At 37.6% G+C, this 21961-nt stretch overlaps 1 protein-coding gene across 2 annotated transcripts in view; it reads right to left on the bottom strand.

The window, feature by feature from the left end:
• LOC121423593 (tyrosine-protein phosphatase Lar-like) overlaps nt 1-21961 on the bottom strand; it is a 66565-nt gene that overhangs the window by 25516 nt on the left and 19088 nt on the right. For both annotated transcript variants that reach the window (XM_041618968.1, XM_041618969.1), the window contains exons 2-9: nt 17458-17637; nt 10549-10659; nt 9871-10140; nt 8939-9229; nt 7147-7446; nt 6533-6808; nt 4909-5217; nt 2894-3090 (exon numbers count right to left, since the gene is read on the bottom strand). In XM_041618968.1, the coding sequence (XP_041474902.1) occupies nt 2894-3090; nt 4909-5217; nt 6533-6808; nt 7147-7446; nt 8939-9229; nt 9871-10140; nt 10549-10659; nt 17458-17637 (1934 nt within the window). The remainder of the gene's footprint in view (nt 1-2893; nt 3091-4908; nt 5218-6532; nt 6809-7146; nt 7447-8938; nt 9230-9870; nt 10141-10548; nt 10660-17457; nt 17638-21961) is intronic.

Here is a 21961-nt window from a genome sequence, read left to right as displayed (position 1 = left end):
TAAGAGTACAGAATATCAGTGTGCAAATATTAACAATCCATACACAATGTGCTTGTATATACTTGTGGTTCTCTTGCTTTAGTGCAGTATATATATGTTGGCTCTTAAATAAAACCTGAGGGATGAATAAATAAAAGTAATCCATTATAGAAATAAATCTAAGATGAAAATAATTTTTTTAAAAATAGATGCAAGATTCTTTATTGCATTCCAATGGTTGCATGATCATTTCATCATTTTTTTCTCATTCTAAAGTGGACACAATTTGGAATATAAACAAACCACACACAATGTTGTCTATGTGCATGAATTGACAATTCATTGAAAATGATCCCATGCTCAATGTAAATAAAAGTGAATGTTGGTCTGAGGACTTTGGATCGTATGCGGAATGATTTCACACAAAAGATCATATCTAAATGCAATCTGAACCGCTGCCTGTTAGAAAATGAATATCATGAAAAAAGCAAAAAAAATATTACAGCCAGACAGATATTTTTTTAAAGTGAGATAGTGTATAGCATGTGAATTAGACTTTTTGAAACAGAACAATGGAAAACAAACATGACATCCACATGAACAATATACATATGACAGACAATGATGCAACATGTGATGACAGCAACATGAAATCATGCATTTAGACTTCATATCCCAGAACCAGAAGGATGAAAATACACTTTAATAGGGGTCTTCTTATGACTGCAAAATATGCAGAATTGTAGATCACATTCAGATTGAGAACAGAAAGAAATTGGGGTGCCTATTATTTATAAGTTGGAGAGAAAGATTGAGAGAGAAGAAGATGGAATAACAAATGAAGGAGTGACAGAATGAAACATTCGGGGCAGGGGTTAAAAACAGAGAGAAAGAGAAAAAAATTGAAGAGGGAGTTACAGGGTATAAAGAAAAAAAGAGAGGCAGAAAATGCAAGGCAGAGAGAAGGGAAGAAAAAGAGAAGATAAAAACACAAGAGAGTGGGCAACATAAAGAGAGCAAGAGATAGATATCGAGGGGAAAAGATGAAAAAAAAAGTTGCTTAAGGGAGAGAGCAAAGGAGCGAGCAAGAGAGAAAGCCAAAAAGAGGGGAATGGGTAAATAAGAAGAGATTGGAGAAGTGGAGAAAGAATAAGGAAAAAAATACAATAACACATCACATAGAAAGAAGTGAGCGGAAAAAAAATAGGTCTAAAGTTATTAAACATGGAGACACAGTCATGAACTGCATAGCAAAGAGTTTACAAAGAGGATCAAAGAGAAAGAAATAAACTCAGGAGAGAGACAAATTATTTTGCCATTCCCCAACATAAAAGAGAGCAAAACATAATACACTTCACGGGCCATAAACCTTTTTAAGTACTATGTAAAGAATTCACATTTGCCGGGAGTCTGGAAAAAGAGGTTCAGTCAACAGAAAAACATGATAGTACGGTACAAAAAGTGAGTGAAAAGGCAAATATACATAAACAACGAACAGTCACCATGGCAACGATAAAAACAATGAAACTCCTCTCAAAGGACGATACAGTCTCTGAGCAAGTGAATAGATCGATTTAAGGAATGGAATGTTAAACATTTGCAAGTACATAACATTCTTTGGAATATTAGATTTTAAAGGTAAACAAAGTACCGCCTCTCTGGGCACTTGACTCAGAAATATCAAGTTCATCGATGAGATGATGGATATGCAATGTAACATACCAACAAAATGGATTTAAGTAATTTCATTGTCATATTTTGAACTGGGAGAACTACTAACTCAAATTGGAAGAAGGTAACATCAAATAAGTGGTGCCTGGTTTCCTACAAGTGAAATACTTGTCATGGTATCCACATTTACTAAATGGTAGTATTTAAACAGGTTTCAATCATTTGACGGACACAGTAATGTTCTGAAAATCTTTGATGCAGGTATGACAGAGGTCTATGAGGTCATACTATGAAGATCACTTGTCATTTGAGAGGAGGTAACAGGAAAAATAGTGGATGGACAGAAGGTAGGATAGAGAGGAGGGAAGAATGAAGGTAAGTGGGTGGGCAGGAGATGGAAGAAGAATGGAAGCAAAGAATAAGGGGGAATGTTGAGTCGGAAGGGAAGGGGGAATGTTGTGGTGAAGGTGGGATACAGGAAGAAAGTAAACGATGGAAAGAAGGAAAAAAAGATGGGAAGAGACGGATGAGAGAGATAAAATGAAGAAATCTAGATCAAAAGAATGTGAAAGAAGAGGAAGAAGAGATGGGTGAGAAAGACATTATGGAGAAAAAGTTGAAAGAGTAGGAACCGGCGATGAGGAAAGAGACAATGGTCCATATTCTGAAGTCAGGTTTAACTTAGACCGTGGTCAAACTCTGTGCTAAAATTATGGGAAGCTAAAAGTGTCAAAATTTTTATTAAGTTGTATTATTCTTATGTTTACTGTGCTCCTTCCTGATTCATCCATGGTGAAGACAATCATCTGTTTATACTTCCTAGACAATTATGAATGATTTGAGAGCCAAATGAACTGAAATATGATATCTCTACTGTAAGTGATTTATGTAACAATTGGCTATCCATACTTAAACCACAAATTTAAACCAGTTTACGTTAAACCCGACTTCAGAATTCAGGCATATGAATATGATGATCACCAGAGGCCTGTCACATAAAGAGTTACCATCAAACGCAGATCTCCAAAAATCAGACGCCACTCGCTTTAAACCCAATCAGAGATAGGTACTTTTGGATTTTCCAAATGATTTATCGAGTTGTCTGTAAATGCTATTCTTTCTCAACAGGCCAAGGAGATGAGTAGAAAGACAGGATTATTACGAACAGAAAGAGGAGGAAAAGAAGAACGAAAAAAGGGTGAACGGGAAAAAGAATAAGATGAGGAATGGCATAGGAACTCACCCTAAGATCCGGCTGATTAACAAAGACAACCTGCGGTGAGCCGATTGGATCACCTTCCTCTGTTACAGTCTGGTAGTCGATGCGGTATCCACGGATCTCGCCGTTCTGGAGGTCTGGATCCGGAGCCTGCCACTGGACCTTGATCGTCGTCGAGTTGAAGACACGGACTCGGACCTTCCTAGGAGGACCCTCAGGTGCTAGTGATAATATCAATACAATTACAACAGCTCAGAACATGGAAAATTGACCGTTTGATCATATTTGTTGAAGATAATTTTGTTCTCTACTGATCACATTGCATCATTTTTAATATCTTTTTGAATTGTCATTGATTTACCAATTTTATGAAACATGGTCCAGAGCTCATAGTCCCCATAGACTGAATTAATAGTAAATGATTCAACTAAAAGAAATAATATTTTATATTCATATTTAGATCATTTATTCACTCGCAATTTATGTATTACAAAAAGGGGGTCTGAATTTACATTTATCAATGTAATTCAAAAATAAGAATATGTATGTAATAGGTCTTGCCTGAATTTCACTTAACATTAAAAATAAATGCAATTTCATGATTATGATAAAATTTAAAACAAACATGCATATTATGTGTGCACTCTTTTGCTTAACAATAAAAACTTGTTCAGTAATTTTTCTGAACAGTTGACATTTTCTATATTAGTTTCTCAGCTTACAATGTGCATATTCATCGGGGGGAGGAATCCCTATCTATTCTCAGTACATAAGACATAATGGCCCAAATTCACAAAGGTGGTTTTGAAAACCCACAGTTGAATCCATGGTTTACACATATTTCCTGTATAAATTACACTTAATTTAATTACGCTTAATTTTGGGCGCGTGTATAAAAAGGGTCCAATGCTGATGCGCGCTTTTGTCACAATGCGTCACATTGACGCTTGTTACCATGATTAAATAACTATTTCTTTCAAGAGTCCACTGCTTGAAGAGTGGACTCATGAATAAAAACAGTGGACTCATTAATAAAATAGCGTAGATAACCATGGCAACAGACGTCAATTTGGCACACTGTGACAAAAGCGCATGAGCATCGGACATTTTTTAATATACGCGGTAAAATAAGCGTAATTTATACAGGAAATCTGCATAAACCATGGACTCGACCGTGGGCTTTCAAAACTACCTTTTTGAATTTGGGCCAATAAGAGATCATCAGCATCGCACATTTTTTAATATACGCGGTATAATAAGCGTAATTTATACAGGAAATCTGCATAAACCATGGACTCAACTGTGGGCTTTCAAAACCACCTTTGTGAATTTGGAGCCAATAAGAGATCATTTTCAGCTGTGTCAGCATGTAAAATTAATTTCAGACAATATTGCAACTTAATGTCCCATGGAGTTTACACGGCCTGAAAATATCAAGTCTTTCTGGCATGATCATCCATACCAAGACCAAATGATCTATTTGAAAGTTAAAAATATGCATGGTACACAGAACACTCAAACTAGTACGTTAGTAAAAGTTGATAAGACAATATGTTTTCATTTGTACACACCTAACCAAACATGTTCACTTATCCACTTAAATAAATCTGAAGACAAATTACATATATACAATCATGCAGGTTGCCGTTAGGAGTACGAAAGGAGACGTTAGATTTACAACACAATTCAAGGTACTGCTTGCTATAGCAGTAGATATTTCACCAAAGTACCATTCAAGTAGCTGGTCCATTATGAGTAACTACTGATAAGAATTAAAGAATCCACACCACTGTTTTTTTAACAGATCCAGTAAGGTATGATGGGACTTCATTTGGGATACTGTATTCTTTATCACAGGTTTAATATGGCAGTGTTTCACATGACCATAAATTCACTGACAAATTGTGATGTATGTAGGAATTTAACAGATACTTCAATGTTGGTGACCATATAATAGTCATGTGAAACATGTCCCATAGTCAGCAAATTGATTCACCCTATCCACTAGGGTCTGTTCATAAGAGAAAAAAAATACATACCATCCTCCGCAGTACGAATGGATAAAGAATCGGACGGGGGACCATCCCCGATGGCTGTGCATGCCACGACGCTGATATCGTAGAGCGTGTACTTGCTAAGATCTTCGAGAACGTACGATCTGTCATCGGCTTCCACCTGTACTGTCATCTCAGGGTCATTGGTGCTGATTAGCGACATCTTGCGGTAAACGATCTTGTAGCCGGTGATGTCCCCGTTCTGGTCCTCTTCCGGAGGGGGGCTCCACCGCACCTCTATGCTGGTAGAGCTCAGGACCGTGCCCCCCACCTCTTGGGGTGGAGCACCGGGGACTGGTGGAAAGACACAGTGGGGAAGGTATGGGGTGATGGGATTGTGTTAGTACATAAAGACAAGATATGATCACCATTCAACAAATATCACTGACACCAAGGGAGCGGTCTCATGAAGCATCTTGTCAGTGATTTTTCGCTGTCTAATTTGTTCTGATCTAACCAGTTTCAAGGATTTCCAGTGGCATATTTTCACTGACTACTCGTTTCATGGGATGCTCCCTAGAGTGGCACTTACTCCAGGACCTCATAACACATAACTTTGCGATTGTAGGGTATGACTAATTACACAGAACGATCAATGCGATCAATTGTGAAAATTTGCCCCACCATCAATCCCTAAGCTCTGTGTCCATTGGCTATACAGGCAAGGTATTTTACTAACATTACTTCAGATTGATATGAACTGCCATTTTACTCTTCAAAATTCCACTTTGTGTTAGCTTAAATTTCCCACAATTCATCATTGAAGTCATTTAATGATAGTGGACATAGAGAAACCCTCCATTACACCAAATTAGGCAAAATTAAAAACAAAAATATTGCAGTAGAAGCAATGTTAGCAAAATACCTTCTTTTAGAATAGACGATCTTTGATTAATATTTACTTTCTTCTTGATTTGACGATATATCATTCATAACTTCACAGATACACACCTTACTACAACAATGATACACACACATACGCAGTCTCCTTTCACAATTCCACACATTTTATATACAAACATGGAAATTGGAGGCAGAGAATAAAACAGATCAATACAACACAAAAAAAGGTCAATTTTTCACTTAAACATTAGGTACTCTGTTAGGATCAGTCATGGTACAGTTTGACAAATATCCATTTCGGGTTTTACGTCTTACTTGTAGATGGAACTGACTTTATACACCTTGCATGCAGTGATAAAACTTTTGTAAAAAAGAACATGTGTGATTTAGGTTATGTGAAATGAAAGGAAGTTATTGGATCATGAATGTAAATGTACAGTGCATTAGATGAACTCGAAATTCCAATGTCTCACAATGCGATATTGAACAACAGCACTTTCCCTTAAAAGAATCCTACCCATTTATTTCATAAGTACTGCACTTTTGTAATGTCATGACAAATTTTCTAATAATGATAAAAATAATAGAAGAAAAAGTAATCGCCATGGAGAGTGAACAGTAAAAAATAATCATCTGGGAATACTCTGGACATTAAAAATATTTTTTGTGAGTGCATGCAGTGCTCTCAGATGAATAGTATTGTAGTAATGGTGGTAATCTTGGAAATAGATTAAAATATTATCAAAATTATAATCACAATCCTTACCTGATTGCTGTGTTTTGACAGTGATGACAGGGCTGCTGGCGCCCTCACCTGTCTCCGAGCGTGCAGCCAGTCGGATGTGATAAAGGGTGTTGGGTCGAAGGTCACCAAGGACATAGTCTGTGGTCGGAGTGATGGTCTTGTGCATGTCGGAAGTAGAGACATTGTAGTAAAGCTCATAGCGGACAATTTGGGGTTCCGTGTCACGCATCATCCACGTCAGACGGATCTGGAAGGCTGATATGGCCACACCCTCAAATTGCTCTGGCTGGCTTGGAACTAGGGTAAAGAGAGGGATAATTAGAGACCAATTGATTCCCTGATTTTGCATTTTAGTAGGCGGCTACAGGCATCTTATGATTTTATTCTAAAGGGTCAAGATAAATCAAACAAATGCCAAATGAAGATTGTAGAGAGACGTTCCAACGCTGCAGACCCTGTGACGATTATGAGTTTGTACGAGAATCATAATATGCCTACAGAGTTTGTGCGCGGCAGGAAACGATCACCGTACAGACACCCTACAAAGAACATAGACCAAATGTGAGGCATTGACTTCATATACGGGCACATATAATGCAATTATGTACCAAGTCTCAGAAACATAAGAAACTCACCTCCTTGTTGCGTCTTGACCTGGATGGGTGGCGAGGTTGGTCCCTCTCCCTTCACGGTGAAGGCCGAAACGCTGACCGAGTAGATCTGCATGGTCACCAGATCACTGATGGTGGTCAGGGAGCGACCAGCATCCACGGAGACGTGGAACCAGGACTCGGGGTCGCTGTTGGGGTTGGTGGTGTAGAAGACGTTGTACCCCTTGATGACACCGTTCGGAGTGGTGGGGGCACTCCACTGGACGATGATTGTGCTGCCGCTGAGGGGGCGTGCCCTGACCTCTATAGGCGGAGAACCGGGTACTGTGTGAGCGAGAAGAGGGAGAGAGAGATAACTGATGAGATGCCAATACTGAAACCAAGGCATTTTCAAGGAAGGGCATAGACTAGAATAGAGAATAAGATTAGAATGGGATCATTCAATCATATGGAGGTGAAAAGAGGTGAGAGAGCCTGCACAGTAATGAGGGACTATATTAACCAACAGACTACGGGAACTGAGTGATCCCTACACAAAGTCTTTAGGAATCATAGTTCTCAATACTCATCAAGGTTGAAACTTGACTTGAAATTTGGCAATTGATCTTGGGTGGTACAATCCTTACAACACTTTTGGAACTTTATTTTTTTTTCTCCCCAGCTCAATCTTTATAAGCTCCCGACTGACTGATCGTATTGTGTTTTCGTGAAAGAACCCTTTTGAAAGGTTTACATAGGAGTCAGGGTCCATTGCACAAAACATTACAATCAATCATCAATTACAATGCGAATTCAAACAAACCATTTGTACTGTCATCAGAATGCACAGATCAAGGTCTCACAGCCACCTTCCACTAAACACATCAAACATTACGAGGGAAGTAAGACAGCAGATTTGCTGGAACTTATAGTAAATCATGATCAATCAAGAATATTTGATCAAGAGTCACCCCCTAGGTATTCAATTAAACACTTAGACGATTACACAAAACATCTATGTCAAACCCCTATATGTGGGACCATCCTGGAATCATTTAACTCTGTTTTCTAGTTTTCATGAAATGCTCTCAAATAATTTTGACTTGAGATGCCTATGAAGTGAAGCAAGAATTGAGAAATAAAGGGGGCAGCCATAAAAAACATTGATTATTATATTAATTGTCCATTTGCATAGTTCAGGACCCTGTCTTATAATGAGTTGCGATTTATCCAATCAACCACAACTATGGAAAACCAGCAATGTTTACATCTATTTTGCATGTTGTTCAAAAGATTTTATAATGATGTATATTCATACATTCATTATTTTCTTGAAAGTTCAGGGTGCATCTTTTTGTTTACACAGGACATTGTCCAAATTTCCTGTAGAAAATATTACGACAATGATGAGTTTCCATAGAATTGAGGTTGATCGCATCAATGGTAACTCTTTGTGAGACTGGACCCTTGAGAAGCAATGGAATACATGCTGCACACATTATCATAATCCTGGTTATTGGATTCAGTCAGACTTGCCTTTACACAATGTATGCTGATCCTCCACTCCCTGGGTGAATATTCCAGCCAGAACCACGGCTGGCGCAATTGGCTTCACCTCAATTGAATTTTCATGACAGGTTGGCTGGGTACAGATCCAGATACCACAAAACATCTGGATCTGAATGCCAACCAATCCACAAAGACCACTTGCCTAAGAGATAATTTTCTTGTCTCCTTGAATGATCCTAATTCACAGATTTCACAAGATACTGCTAATAAGCTTACATTTTGATTTTTTTTAAAAAGGTAATCAAATAAAATATTCTAGTCTCCTTACCATCCTCTCCCGTCATGGCAGTAACTTCATCGCTAGAGTCGCTCCTCCCGATGCTGTTGACAGCCACAATGCGTACGGAATACTCCGTGTACGGCAGAAGGTCTTCTATCGTGAAGGACGTATCCTGCGCGGATTGTATTTCCACCTCAGTGTAGGAACCGCTCGATCGGCTTCGTTTGTACTGAAGGACGTGGGAGGTGATGGTGTCCCCGGCCAGGGTGCTCCACTCGACCGTCAGCGAGGAAGAGGTGTAGCCGGTCACCACGGGTGGACTGGGTACATTGGGGCGAGCTGGAATACAAGAGACAGAATTTTTGTTTTATTGATAAAGCATGTATGTTGTGTATATTTTTAATAAAAATAGAAGTTCACACTATACTGATAATATTCAGACTGGAAATACAATCAAACTTGCTTTAATAGTGATTAAATATAAAGAAGGGCCACCAGTCTAGAAAGAGCACTTCTAATTTTGTTTCCCTTGAATAGAATTCACCAATTGAAACATGCATTACATGAACCTGCCCACAAAGGGCACTTTTCTTGTCTCCCTTTGGTGGTTTTTATATACAGATTTGTTTCAATGAGACAGTTCCTATAGAATTTGGTCAAAGGTTTAGTAATGATTCCATGTGGCCCTTGAAGAGGCTCTTAGATTTTTTAAAACTGTTTGAACTTGATTCAAGGAAGACCTTTTTAGGACTAACTTACATGGTGTAACCGCAATCTCACCATCCAGTCGAACCACCATGCAAACCTTCAAAGCTCACATCCGGTCTCCACTCTATTGTTAAAATACATTCTGGCGATTTGGTAGAAATACAATGCTCGCGAACAATGGTATCTTACAAAATGAAAAAGCCACCTTGACTCTCGACTTTGATTCTATTCACAGTTATTCATACATGAAATAAACCAGTCCTTAATCTTACTTCTCACTGTAACCCTGGCCGAGGTGTCAATGGTCCCCAGAAGGCTCGTTGCCACGCAGGTGTAGTTGGCCGTCTCATAGATGTCGGTCAGCTGCAGGACGTTGCGCCCAATTGGAAGATCACCCATGTCGTCCAGGTCCATACCGGCTTTCATCCATCGTACCCTAGGCATGGGGGAGCCGTAGGCCACACAGGTCAGGTTCACGCTGCCTCCAGGTACCACCTCCTGGTTGGAAGGCGTGATGGTAAAACGAGGCTCCACTTGACGTTCTGATGGGATGAGGAGAATCGTAAGAACTTGAGTTAGATGGCAGAAGAGAAAAAGTGAAGAAGAAAGAAGAGGAGAGAAAGATGAACAGATTTTATAAAAAACGGAAGAACAAACAAATGAAGTCATAGGAGAGTAAAATGAAGAGATGGCAGGATAGCAGGAAGAGAAAGGGAAACATGGCTCCACTTGACATTGAGATGGAGAATAGTCAGAAGCAATGAGTTGGATGGACAAATGAAAAAGGGGGAAACAAATAAAGGGAAAGACAAAGGTGAAAAAGTTGGAGAAATTGGTAAAAATAAAAAAATGAAAATATATTGAACTGAAAAGAGAGGTGGAGGAAGAGGAAAAAAGGAGGTGGAAGAAGAGGAAAGCTTTTGAAAGAAAATATTGGTAACCAAACTTGCCTTTAACATAGACTTGTGACTCCATAGAATAGCGGGTTCCTTCAGTGTTCTTTGCAGCACACTCATAGCGACCTTGATCAGACAGTTGTGCCCGGGAAAATTGAAGACCAGCTAGAAGTAACAAAAGAAAACAGACACAATATAATCATCAAATTAGTATATGGAATACTTTCTCTACTTTCTTTAACCAGGAGAGATGATATTAGAAATTGATTTAAAATACAGATTCAGGAACACTATGTTAATGATTCATTTTGATTTCAATGTTGAAATTTTCAGGTTTCTTGTATCTTCAAAAAGTAATAGCTTCATGATCATGACACATTATAATTCAAACTTGAATACCATATGGTGATTACCAGTTGACGATTACTTTAACCTCGTTGGTAATTCAAATTAACAAAAAAAACGTAAAATTCTTCACTTTCCAGCACAAATACTGACAGATCCCTATGACTAGCACTTGGGAATTCCCAAGAGTATTACATGAAAATCATTAAATTAAAGTTAAATAAATTCTACATACATTCAACCAAAAGCACTGCATATACAAATATATATGCATGCAATACCCAATTCACACCAATTCCAGCACTTCATCAAATAAAGTTCATAAATGACTGAAGTATGCACAGCACTAAAATCATATATTTATAACTGCTAGAAGCATAACAAAGCCATGTACTTCAAGATAGCATTTTTGTTGGATTTGACAGCTTATTTTCTAAGATGATTTTTTTTTTCAAAATATCTTGCAACAATGATCCTGTTTGAGCAGAGTGCAAACACTAATGTACCATGGAATATGTTTTACTTTTCATGCTAACAAACTTTAAGTTCCTTTAAAGAGATAAGCACTGTGCTGCGTGGGTCCTTTGTTACCACATTTAGGCAACAGATGGCTAGTATGTACAGAAGAAAAATGACTACAAGATTATGGAAAAGCAGAAAAATAAACAACACAAAATGCTTTGAATAAGGTCAAAGCCATAACGAGAATAGACTTTTGTCTTCTAGTTCTTTCTTGCATTTCAGGGAAGTCTTTGAGGCACTTCGATCAATGCAGAAGCTTCAAAGACACTCATGCAGCCATACCATGCCTAAGAAACTGTACAACTTGGCATGCACAAACTGGAATGTAGGGGGTGATATGAATAAGTGTAGAGCTTTCCATCAATAAAAGAAGCACAGAAATGATTCCCTCATGTCATTTCACCCTGAAAGCTACCTTACATTGGTTGCCCAGTTGCTCCAACAGAAAAAAGAGAGACCCAACCAGTAAACTATCCCTAAAATATTAAATATAATTGCAAAAGCAACAGGAAGTATTTTGTTAAACTCTGTGAAACTTAAAACTATCTAATTCAAGTAGATCCACTAATTTCTCATGCCACTGATTCGCCTTTAAGATTGAGGCCACACATTAATCTTCCTCAGATGATAATCTAAGCCACCATTTTAAATTTGAATTCTGAATCCTCATGGCAACGTCCTCAGGAACCAATAGGAGGAACACAATCTAGGCCCAATAACATAAAGGTTAGCAATAGATCATGAGGCATATACTTGTATTTATAATTAATTTTATTGATTATTTGTGTATGATCAGTTAAAATAAATCAGCTCTAAAATCAATACCTATTAAGCTTTATGTTACCAGGCACTGCTTGTGCTGAACTAGAGACATGAGATACAGGTGTGACTCTTTATAGCTAAGGTTCTGATTCAGAAGTTCCCTGACACACTGGAAACAGTACACAAAGTTGTGATTTGCAAACGCCAAAAGAACCAACTGCTGCAACAAGAATCAAAAGAATGGAAAAGTGTTTAATTCTGGAGTCATTTTTGTTGGTGTGACTGTAATGTAACTTCCAATTCCTCATATTTTACAAGGTTTGGACAAATTCAGCCTTTGAGGTTTGACTCTTCCATCAAACTTTAATTAAGAAGCTCTCCGCTGCATTTGGAATTACGGCAGATAGGATGCTGACATCAACTCCTCAGAGAGAAATCTTCAGGCATAACATTGTAAGGTTCAATCGAGTCACGACCAAAATCAGCAAAGAGCAACTCGGCAACCACTGGAGATCTAACGAGAAAATGAATGGATGATCAGTGTAACCCGAGCTTGCTGATTTTCTCATCTGCAGTGCATCCCTTCTGTAACGTGAGTATCTGGAGCGTGCTGGCTTGCATGCCAGCGAGACAAGAGAGATGCAACGCCGTGCCAAAAGGGAGGAGAGATGCCGGTGCCTGTTTGGCGATTCTGGGCTAACATTCTTGGAGGGAGATTGTCATATTTGCGTTTCATCATCCTGGGAGATATGAGTCAGGTTTTCTATGGGATCATCTCCCGAGAGCCAGGCTTTGACGAGATTGGGATCAATTTCATTAACAATTGCACCTGCATATCAATGACTTCTCGCAAGTTTTTTTAAATAATTTTTTTGGTGTATTTTGCTTTTCACTCTTCTCGGAAGATGGCACCGAAGGTTTGAATAGAGGTGATATTCACTTGTTACTCGTGACATGCCAACAACACATGAAAGGGTGAACTGCAATCCAGTACTACAACAAATGGGTGGAAAGAAAGAACTCTGCATTCAATCACAACCAGATAAAGGACAGGGAAGATGGTATGGGTCTGATGACAATGAAAGGGGGGGGGGGTCTTCTGACATCGCTCATCCATTTCACAATAACGACGGCATTTAATACCCCTTATTCCTTCATGAAATATCTCATTTAAAATAAAATCATTATTTCCTTTAACATGTGGCTTTTTTCCTAAAGATTTCTATTACTATTTGGGCTGTTTTACATTTCTGGTGCAATTGCCATTAGTCTAAATACTCCCAGCAAATCATATGTGATGTTTTCTACACAATGATCACAAAGGTGTTTCAAGACACAGAGCAATTGAGCTACATGTACGGGACATAACGTGTCATACAAAATTTGGTTTGAAAATGTGATCCGTGGAACAACACCGAACAACATTTGACTGAAAGAAAAGCAAGAGTTTTGAAAAAGAAATTTCTCGCTAAAGTTTGATGGAATGTGAGCACAAGTGCATGACCAGAATATTGTACAAAGTTGAATTTTCTTTGACAGATTTCGAGATTAAGCTATGAATAAAGAATATTATTTTCCTATACATGAAATACATATGATTTTTTTTTACACTAAACTTGTTGACAGCTACTTGTATACTTGTAAAAACACAGAGACGCCCCCCCCCCCCCCTTCCCATAGCCCATCAAAAATTAATTTCATTCAAGAATTTATTAGGTCATATGCCAGCAAAACCTGAATTTCAATGATTCACAAAATTTCAAGACCAACTTATTCCATATATGACACCTCATTGAATGATCCTTCTCTTTTTTTAAATATACGCTATCTGTTACCTACCATTTCTAAAAGAGGTATAACACTTATCGAACAAAGCGAAGTAAACAAATGAAACAAGCATACAAATGAGAGAGAAATTAATTTTTCCAGATGCAATATGAGAAGGCTATATTTGGTATAACAGGACTGCTAATATATTTAAATAGGATTATGGGTAACTACTGCCTTAGCGCAAGAAGGACATCTGACTACCATGACATAACAGGAGAACACCCAGGCACAGCCACATTTTTTTCTTTTATTATGTGCATTGAAAAGCTGGGTAAACAATATTTGAGTATGTTTTTTTTTCACATGGATTATGATATGATAAATGGATGGTGCTCTCAGAGCAGAAAGGTCTTATCTTCCCAAGATGCAGGCTGGTGTACTTGCGACCTTCCTGCTCCAAGACGGGGGGTGAGTGGATGAAATGGAGATGAAAGGCTCACCATACACATAGGTATAGTTAGGGAAGCGGGGGTGGTTTCCAACACCGCAATTACCTGGTAAAGAACGGTCATGGAGAAAGGCTGAATATGAGTCGGTAGTAGGTAGTAGAAGTAGGACAACGAATGGTGGTGGTAGTAGTTGTTGTACGAGAAGTTGAGTGGTGGCAGTACGTTGTGGACACACATGCCATACACATTTGTAGAAGGTTGTAGATATGGGTTGTAGATATGTATTTGTGTGTGTTGTGGGTATCGATTAAAAACAGGGAAGGGGTTGGAGTGTGTGATGTGATAAAGTCACAATTGCGGGAGACGTAAAAAAAACATAGATGGGGGAACAGGTAGGGTGGTGGTAAATAAAAGAACAGATAACAAAGTTTCTGTTAGTCAAAATGTCTACATGTACAAGTATACATACATGGGATATATATTTCATACATGACTTCAACATTGATTCAATCTATAGTGTTATATGAATAGAGCTATACGGGACGACTCAATTAAATATGAAACTAATAACGTAACATGCAACTATTGAAAATTCCATCAGAATCGATGTAATGATGACTTTACCCCAAAACGTTAGTGAACAAATATTTGAGAGAAAAGGGGACTAAAATGTCTTTATAATAAGAAATGCTCTTTCAGGAATTTGGATTTTACATATTCAATTTCTAAATTTCATAAAAGGGAGAATTAAAACTAAGCAAGATTTATCTCAGACATTTGGTTTAATTATCAACTTTGAATTTATGATCACTACTTGAAAAAGTTTTTTTTCTTGAGGCCAATCATTAATGATGAGAGAACACTACCTAAAAGATATAGTCCTATATACATAATTTATACTACACTTATAAACCAAAAAAAATAATAATGATATACAGTATAAAAGGCAAGGCTTAGAAGATATAAAGATATATATACATATGTCACATATGACATGCCTCTTTCATTTACAATTTTGAATACCACAAAAATGCAACAAATTTAATTAAAATGCGCCTCAACCAATATTGCAGAAAAGAAATTGAATTGTCAAACACAAATAAAGGAATAAAAAGCCTTTCAATAATTGCTCATGCAAGAAAGAAACTGATCATAAAGAGATTATCACATCCTAAAAAAATAATAAATGAGTATAATTTACTTTATATATACGAATGTGTAAATGTCACACCACACTTTCACTAATTACAAATAAATAATTCATGAAAAAAATGATTAATGTTGATTACTATCCTTAAAAATATTTCTATTAAATAAAAAATGTATATATCTTAAAGTTTGCAGAATATTATTACATGTATGTTATACTACTAGGGTTTTGGGAGTCAAGTTAGTCACTGACATGAAAGAAACTTGGAAGAAACAGAAATACACCAGTACATGTATATCCACAAGAAACTGTCAGTTAATTAAAAAAATATTGATAAGATATGCCTTAACTAAATCTACGGCACTGAGTCCAATCTTATTTCATCACTAATTCACTTTTACCATATAGCCAAATTACTAGGGGTGCAATTTGTCAAGTTTTTAATAGTTGAGATTTTTTTTATCAATTTCTAGCATGATACTACTACAGAGTACATTTCATGCATTAGAACAAAAAAGACAATGGAGATTAACCCTTTTGTTTTCTAAACAACTATGACTATCCAGTGCATAATTGCAAATTGCTACTTTAATATCATTCCAAAGATGGAAAACTGCCATCTGCTAATCATCAACAACATTTAAGTCCTATACCATCTCAAAATTCCTGCTTTATTCTTTACATAGCTGGAAAACTTGCAAACATGAAGCATTAATTGCACCACGACAAATCACCAATTAATAAGCGCTGACTTGCTGGGCAATAGCCAGAAAAACACCAATGTTAGTTAAGGCTTTGCAAAAGCTGTTATTAGTTTCTAAAACGATATATTGTCGGTAATTGGAAAATGTCTACTAAAATATCAATTTCTCTTCTCCCTGACAGCCAATCCAATCCCACACACATCTATCTGCTTGTTTCATGAATAAATTGACCACATATTGCTCTTCAAATTGGCAATGTCTCTGTATCATACGTAAAATGCAATGCCTTTGAAACTATATGGCATATACTGGTTATCTCCTTTCCCCCTTATTTTTTTTATTCTATGATTCAAATTGATTTCTTTTTTCATGTCCTTATGTCTATCTATTAAAGAAAAACTATTTTCTTCCTCTTCGCATTTTTTTAATATATGTAATTCAAACCTGCAAGTACAAACAAGAGCACAACATAATGTGGATGAAATTGGCATTCATGTGCAATATTTCAACTTTTTTTCCACACTTATCTGTTGTGCTAATAAATTTTTCTGAATCAGAATATATTAAACCAAACCCAACATTGTAGAAGGTTATGGAAAATTTGGGGCAGTTTTTCTAGCACTTGCAACTGAAGAAGTGAATTGTACTTCAAGAGAAGCCATTCTCACGTGCTCATTGCTGGATTTATAGCCAAGTAATTGTAGTCTGAAGAGGGCTAATGGGTAATGTCCAAAGATATGTCTACAATTGTCTAGAAACAAGATTCCTTTTTGAGTTTTAAATCTGAAGGACGAATAGTTTGAAGGGAAAATACTTATTCTTATTTCCTAATAGGTAATCCTATTCTCCTACCTATCGAAAGTTCACTCAACTTTGGTTATTTTATTCTGATATGTCTATTTCTGAAATGACAACATGGAACCCAATATTGCCTATCCAAAACGGTTCTTCAACTGTAATGTCATGTACTGCACATGAACTATATACTATTGGAGAAACTTTTACTATCCGATTATGGTAACATGCTTAACAGCCAATCAGAAACAATGATTCCATTGGTGTCTTCTTTAGATGGAGGACCCCATAGGAAAATTTCATTCAACAGGGCCCAGAAATCTTTCCTATCTAATCCCATATAGTGTATGGATTAAAAATTCAAATTTCTGCATAATTAACCCATTGCTATATAATTCAATATTCATATCCTTTCAATTTGTTGATCATCCCTTTTCATTTCTGAGGTGCTATTTTAAAGACTTACATTCCATCGTGTAGACCCTGTCATCAGATTCCAGCGGTACAGAGTCTTTGAACCAGGTGATCACAGGCGCTGGGTTGCCGATGGCCTCGCAGTAGATGGTTGCTGGCCGGTTGTTCTCCACCACCAGATAGCGCCGCGGGTCCCGGGTAATCACGGGGTAACCGGCTGGAACTTTTTCCTCTGCAGAAATCAGAGTATAATTTAGGGGAAGACAGGAAGAAATTTTTGATTAATGAAAGTTATCAAAATATGTTCATACACACTTCTTGGAAATAACCTATTTCTTGCAGGATCAAAGAGATCTGTCTTAACAGGATCAGTATAGACTAGGGTTTGGTGAATGGGCATAAAGACAGATAATGTGGAAGAATTGTAAGGTGAATATACAACACTATTGTTGATTTTCATGATCCTCTTTTTCTTTCCAGCCTCTTTCTCCCCCCCTTCTCCACATCCTTCTTATCATTATCTGCATTATTTACATCACTACCAAACTCAATAGCATCATCCTGATTTTCTTTATCAATTTCTCTACAAAAATAGTCATAGCCATCATCATCACCACAGCAGTCATCACTGTCACCATCATTATGAATAACATCATCATCACCATCATCACTATCACCATCATCATCATCATCATCATCACCATCATCATCATCAAAATCATCATTGCCATCATCATCACCACCACCACCATCACCACCATTATCATCATCATCATCATCATCACCATCATCATTATCATCATCACCACCACCACCACCATCACCACCACCACCATCTTCATCACATTCAGACTCATAATCATCTCTTTCTGCCGCCATCCCCATCATCATTACCCCTTAGCCTCTCCACCAACACCACCATCTTCCTTCCATCATCCACCACCCTCCCAAGCAAGGCAAGTTGAAAACCTGAGCAAACAATCACTACAGCAGGCGCAAGACAACAGAGGACAAACACCACAGAAAATTCCCCATCTTCCTCCAGTCTTTGCCAAACAGCAGCATGCACCAGATAGAAAGAGGGGAGACTGGATCGGAAAGGAGAAATCAAATTTGGTAGATGATGCGATGGCACGGTTCTCTGGAGTCAGGGGACCGAGGGAGAAGAGTGGTGATCTAATCTCAGGCTGGAGCCGATGGGAGAGGGATAACGGAATTAAGAGTGAAAGCAGTTTGTCACCACTCTATTTGAGATAGCTAGTTGGGGGCACTGCATAAAGCACCGATGTTTGCCTCTCTCTGCTCCTGGGGTGAAGGAGCTGATGAAACTATTACCTCTATCATGTGTTATCACTCTGAATTGTCTGGCATGGTTTCATTGTTCACATCAAAATTTACCAAAAGAATAAGCATGTTTAAAAAGGAATAACGCAAGGGCTGATATATAACATCACAAAGAACACAACATGATATGGAATACAACCTGACGCAGTTATTGCATCCAGCAGAATAGAAGAGTACATGAACCACAAGCAATTTTAGCTTGGAAGTTTGATGAGATAGAAGAAGAAAGAACCATGTCTAAGACAGAGAACTTGACTTCAACTCTGGGGAGATTTAACTCTGATTTTTGGAGGTTATGACTCATACACATGAAAAGCTGCTATTCGCATCAAAGCAAAGAAATCCAATATTAAGGACATAATTGGAAGAAGCTTGATGTCCCATAGGAAATATCTACCTTGGAAATGATCTTCAAGGTGCAATGCATTATGGGAGAGAAGATAATTAGATAACGGCTGTCAATTCTCATCATTCAGTCCACATGATGATCATGAGTGGGAGTCAAACAATTCCTTGGTTGATTCCAAGAAAGGAAGGGTTTAGTTTCATAAATCCGTTGTGCTGTTATTTTTCCATTTCACTTCATATTGGTCTGATGGTCTAGTGCAAATCAGACTAAATATAATGATAAAATAAAATGATCGATACTTTGACAAAGTTTACAATTTTACAACATAATATAATGACCTAATGAGTAGATAATATACATGTAAGTAGCTCTCACAGATTTATGCAATTTTAAAACACAGAACATGTGAGGCATAAGTGAGAAGGGAGGTTGCCTGCTCCCAAATGAAAAGAGATCGCTTCAAATTTCACTGGGTTACAGTGAGTTAGGTGTGTTGCTATGTCAGTATTTATTTTGTTCTTCATCACTTGAAGGTCCAAACTAGCGATGACCAAAAACTGCACACAAATTAAGTGGAATAAGTCCTCTTCTGCAATGATTTCTTGAATGCAGTTATGACCTTTTACCATGCAACTGAGGCTTCAGGCTCCTTGATGCAGTCAATGAAAGGAGTAGAGGATCACTGTAAAATCCAAGTATGGAAAGTCTTTAATCCTGATGAACTCTGTGAATATCATCATCATTGTCATCATCGTCAGCACCATCATCATCATAGTTTTCATCAACATCCCCATCGTCATATGCAATTATGACCTTCTTCCATGCAACTGAGGCCAATGAAGAGTGGGAAGGATCACGGCAAGGTTCAAGTGTGGACAGTACTCATAGAGAATCCTGATGAACTCTGCATAAAGCCCAAGACGCTGATGATGCGCCGCAAGACACATTAGGGAGGAGAGACCTCTTTCACGATGATCAATCTCTGACAGACACCATGGTGTGAAAGACATCCCAATCCCACTCAAGCGCATCTTGCACCCATCTCGTCCGGCTTTCTCTCCTCCAAGTGAAAACTTTTTGCAGATAATGCTTGGATTTGACAAGCTGACATACCCTAGAAATCAATTAGGTTGAATTGATAGTTTTCACAAATAGAAAGATGCTTGTAGGCCTGTTATGTAAGGTGTTCACTATATGATTAATTTGGTCAGAGTCAATCAGAAGCCTGGATTTCAGGAGTTTATATCATAAGCTTATCACTGTCACTAAAAACAAAGTACTTAATTCCATACATCTTATTTTTCTCTACCCTGAATTTGTATTTCTCTCACTCATATTCTGTCAATGTCTCAAATTCTTTTCCTATCAACATAAACAGCAGCAGCTTTTCTTGACAACCACCACTACCATCATCATCATCATCCCCATTACCATTAACATCATCATCATCAGCAGCAGCAGAAGCATCATCATCATCCTCATCACTATTACCCTAACCATATCCATCACAACCATCATCATCACCATCATCCTCATCACCTTCATCGTGACCATAACTATCACAATCATCATCATCATCATCAACATCATCATCGTCTTCATCATCACCACAAACATCATTGCAATCATCATCATTTATCATCATCATTCTCATCATCACCATCATCATCACTATACTATCATCATCATCATCATCATCATCGTCGTCTTCTTCATCATCACCATCACCACTCCAACCACCACCACTCTATCACCATACTGGTACCAACTCCAAAATATTCAAATGCACATACATCTCGATTCTTCACAGTAAACCCCTTGGGCACCATAGCCTTACTATGTTCCTACCCGCTGTATCTTTTTATTGACGGACAAGAGTAAACCTAGACAGATGAATTCAACCCAATCCAATTACCTTTTATCTCAACTTTCCATGAACTTGGGGGTGAATAATCGCAATTCGCTAGTCTGCCTCCAAATCCCAAAGGATTTTATTTTCCACCAAGACAATCCTGAACTATTCTCCCCGTTCTCCGAATTCAGAGAGCCAATTATGGCACTTGAGAGACAATTCATGATACTCTTTTCCAGAATGGGATTTTACTCTTTAAAAAAGTAATTTGACAATTTCACAACTTGAAATATAGTTCTACAAAGAATACTTTTTTAGCTGCTGAATGACAAAAGAGCTTCAATACAATGCCTCTGACAATATATGACCAAGTCCTTGAAATATTGGGTTCAAATACACAGTGATGTGATACAGATGAATGGTTATCAAAAACACTCAACACCAAAGGTGATCTAAGCATGAATTTATGAAATCAAAGAAAAACCCCTAAAACCTATGATTATTACAAAATGATAACTTCCCGTTTCTGGATCTGACAAAAATGATCGCGCAGATAATACTTCATTTATCATTCATTTTCCAACAAATTTTAGCCTAAAAGGGGACATATTATCTTTTTAAAAAATATTGTTGAACTGGATATTCTTTACCAATGATACCCAAAATAAAAATTCTGAATTGCACTTTTCGACTTCAAACCAGGTGTGTCGACTCCACAGTAAAATTGCGATTAGTTGGCAAGCATGCATTGAACAAATTCAGCGATATCTCGATATCTCTCAGAGCAATATTTAGGAATGAGAGAAGAAAGATCTCCCTGGATGAGGTGATGGGGATGCTTGAAATGAAATCAAGTCCAAATATCCAACAATAAATCACAATATACTACAATGTTATGTTACAATCTCAGATCGAGAGTCATATATCTATTAGGTGGTGAGAGAATTCTACATGATTTGTGAGCATGTCCCAGGTCAAATAATTTAAACGGCATCAATTTGTCATTGTTGT

The sequence above is a fragment of the Lytechinus variegatus genome, chromosome 11, assembly GCF_018143015.1.
Source record: "Lytechinus variegatus isolate NC3 chromosome 11, Lvar_3.0, whole genome shotgun sequence".
Taxonomy (NCBI): domain Eukaryota; kingdom Metazoa; phylum Echinodermata; class Echinoidea; order Temnopleuroida; family Toxopneustidae; genus Lytechinus; species Lytechinus variegatus.
Note: the sequence above shows the minus strand (reverse complement) of the source record. Positions and strands in the feature narration are given on the sequence as shown.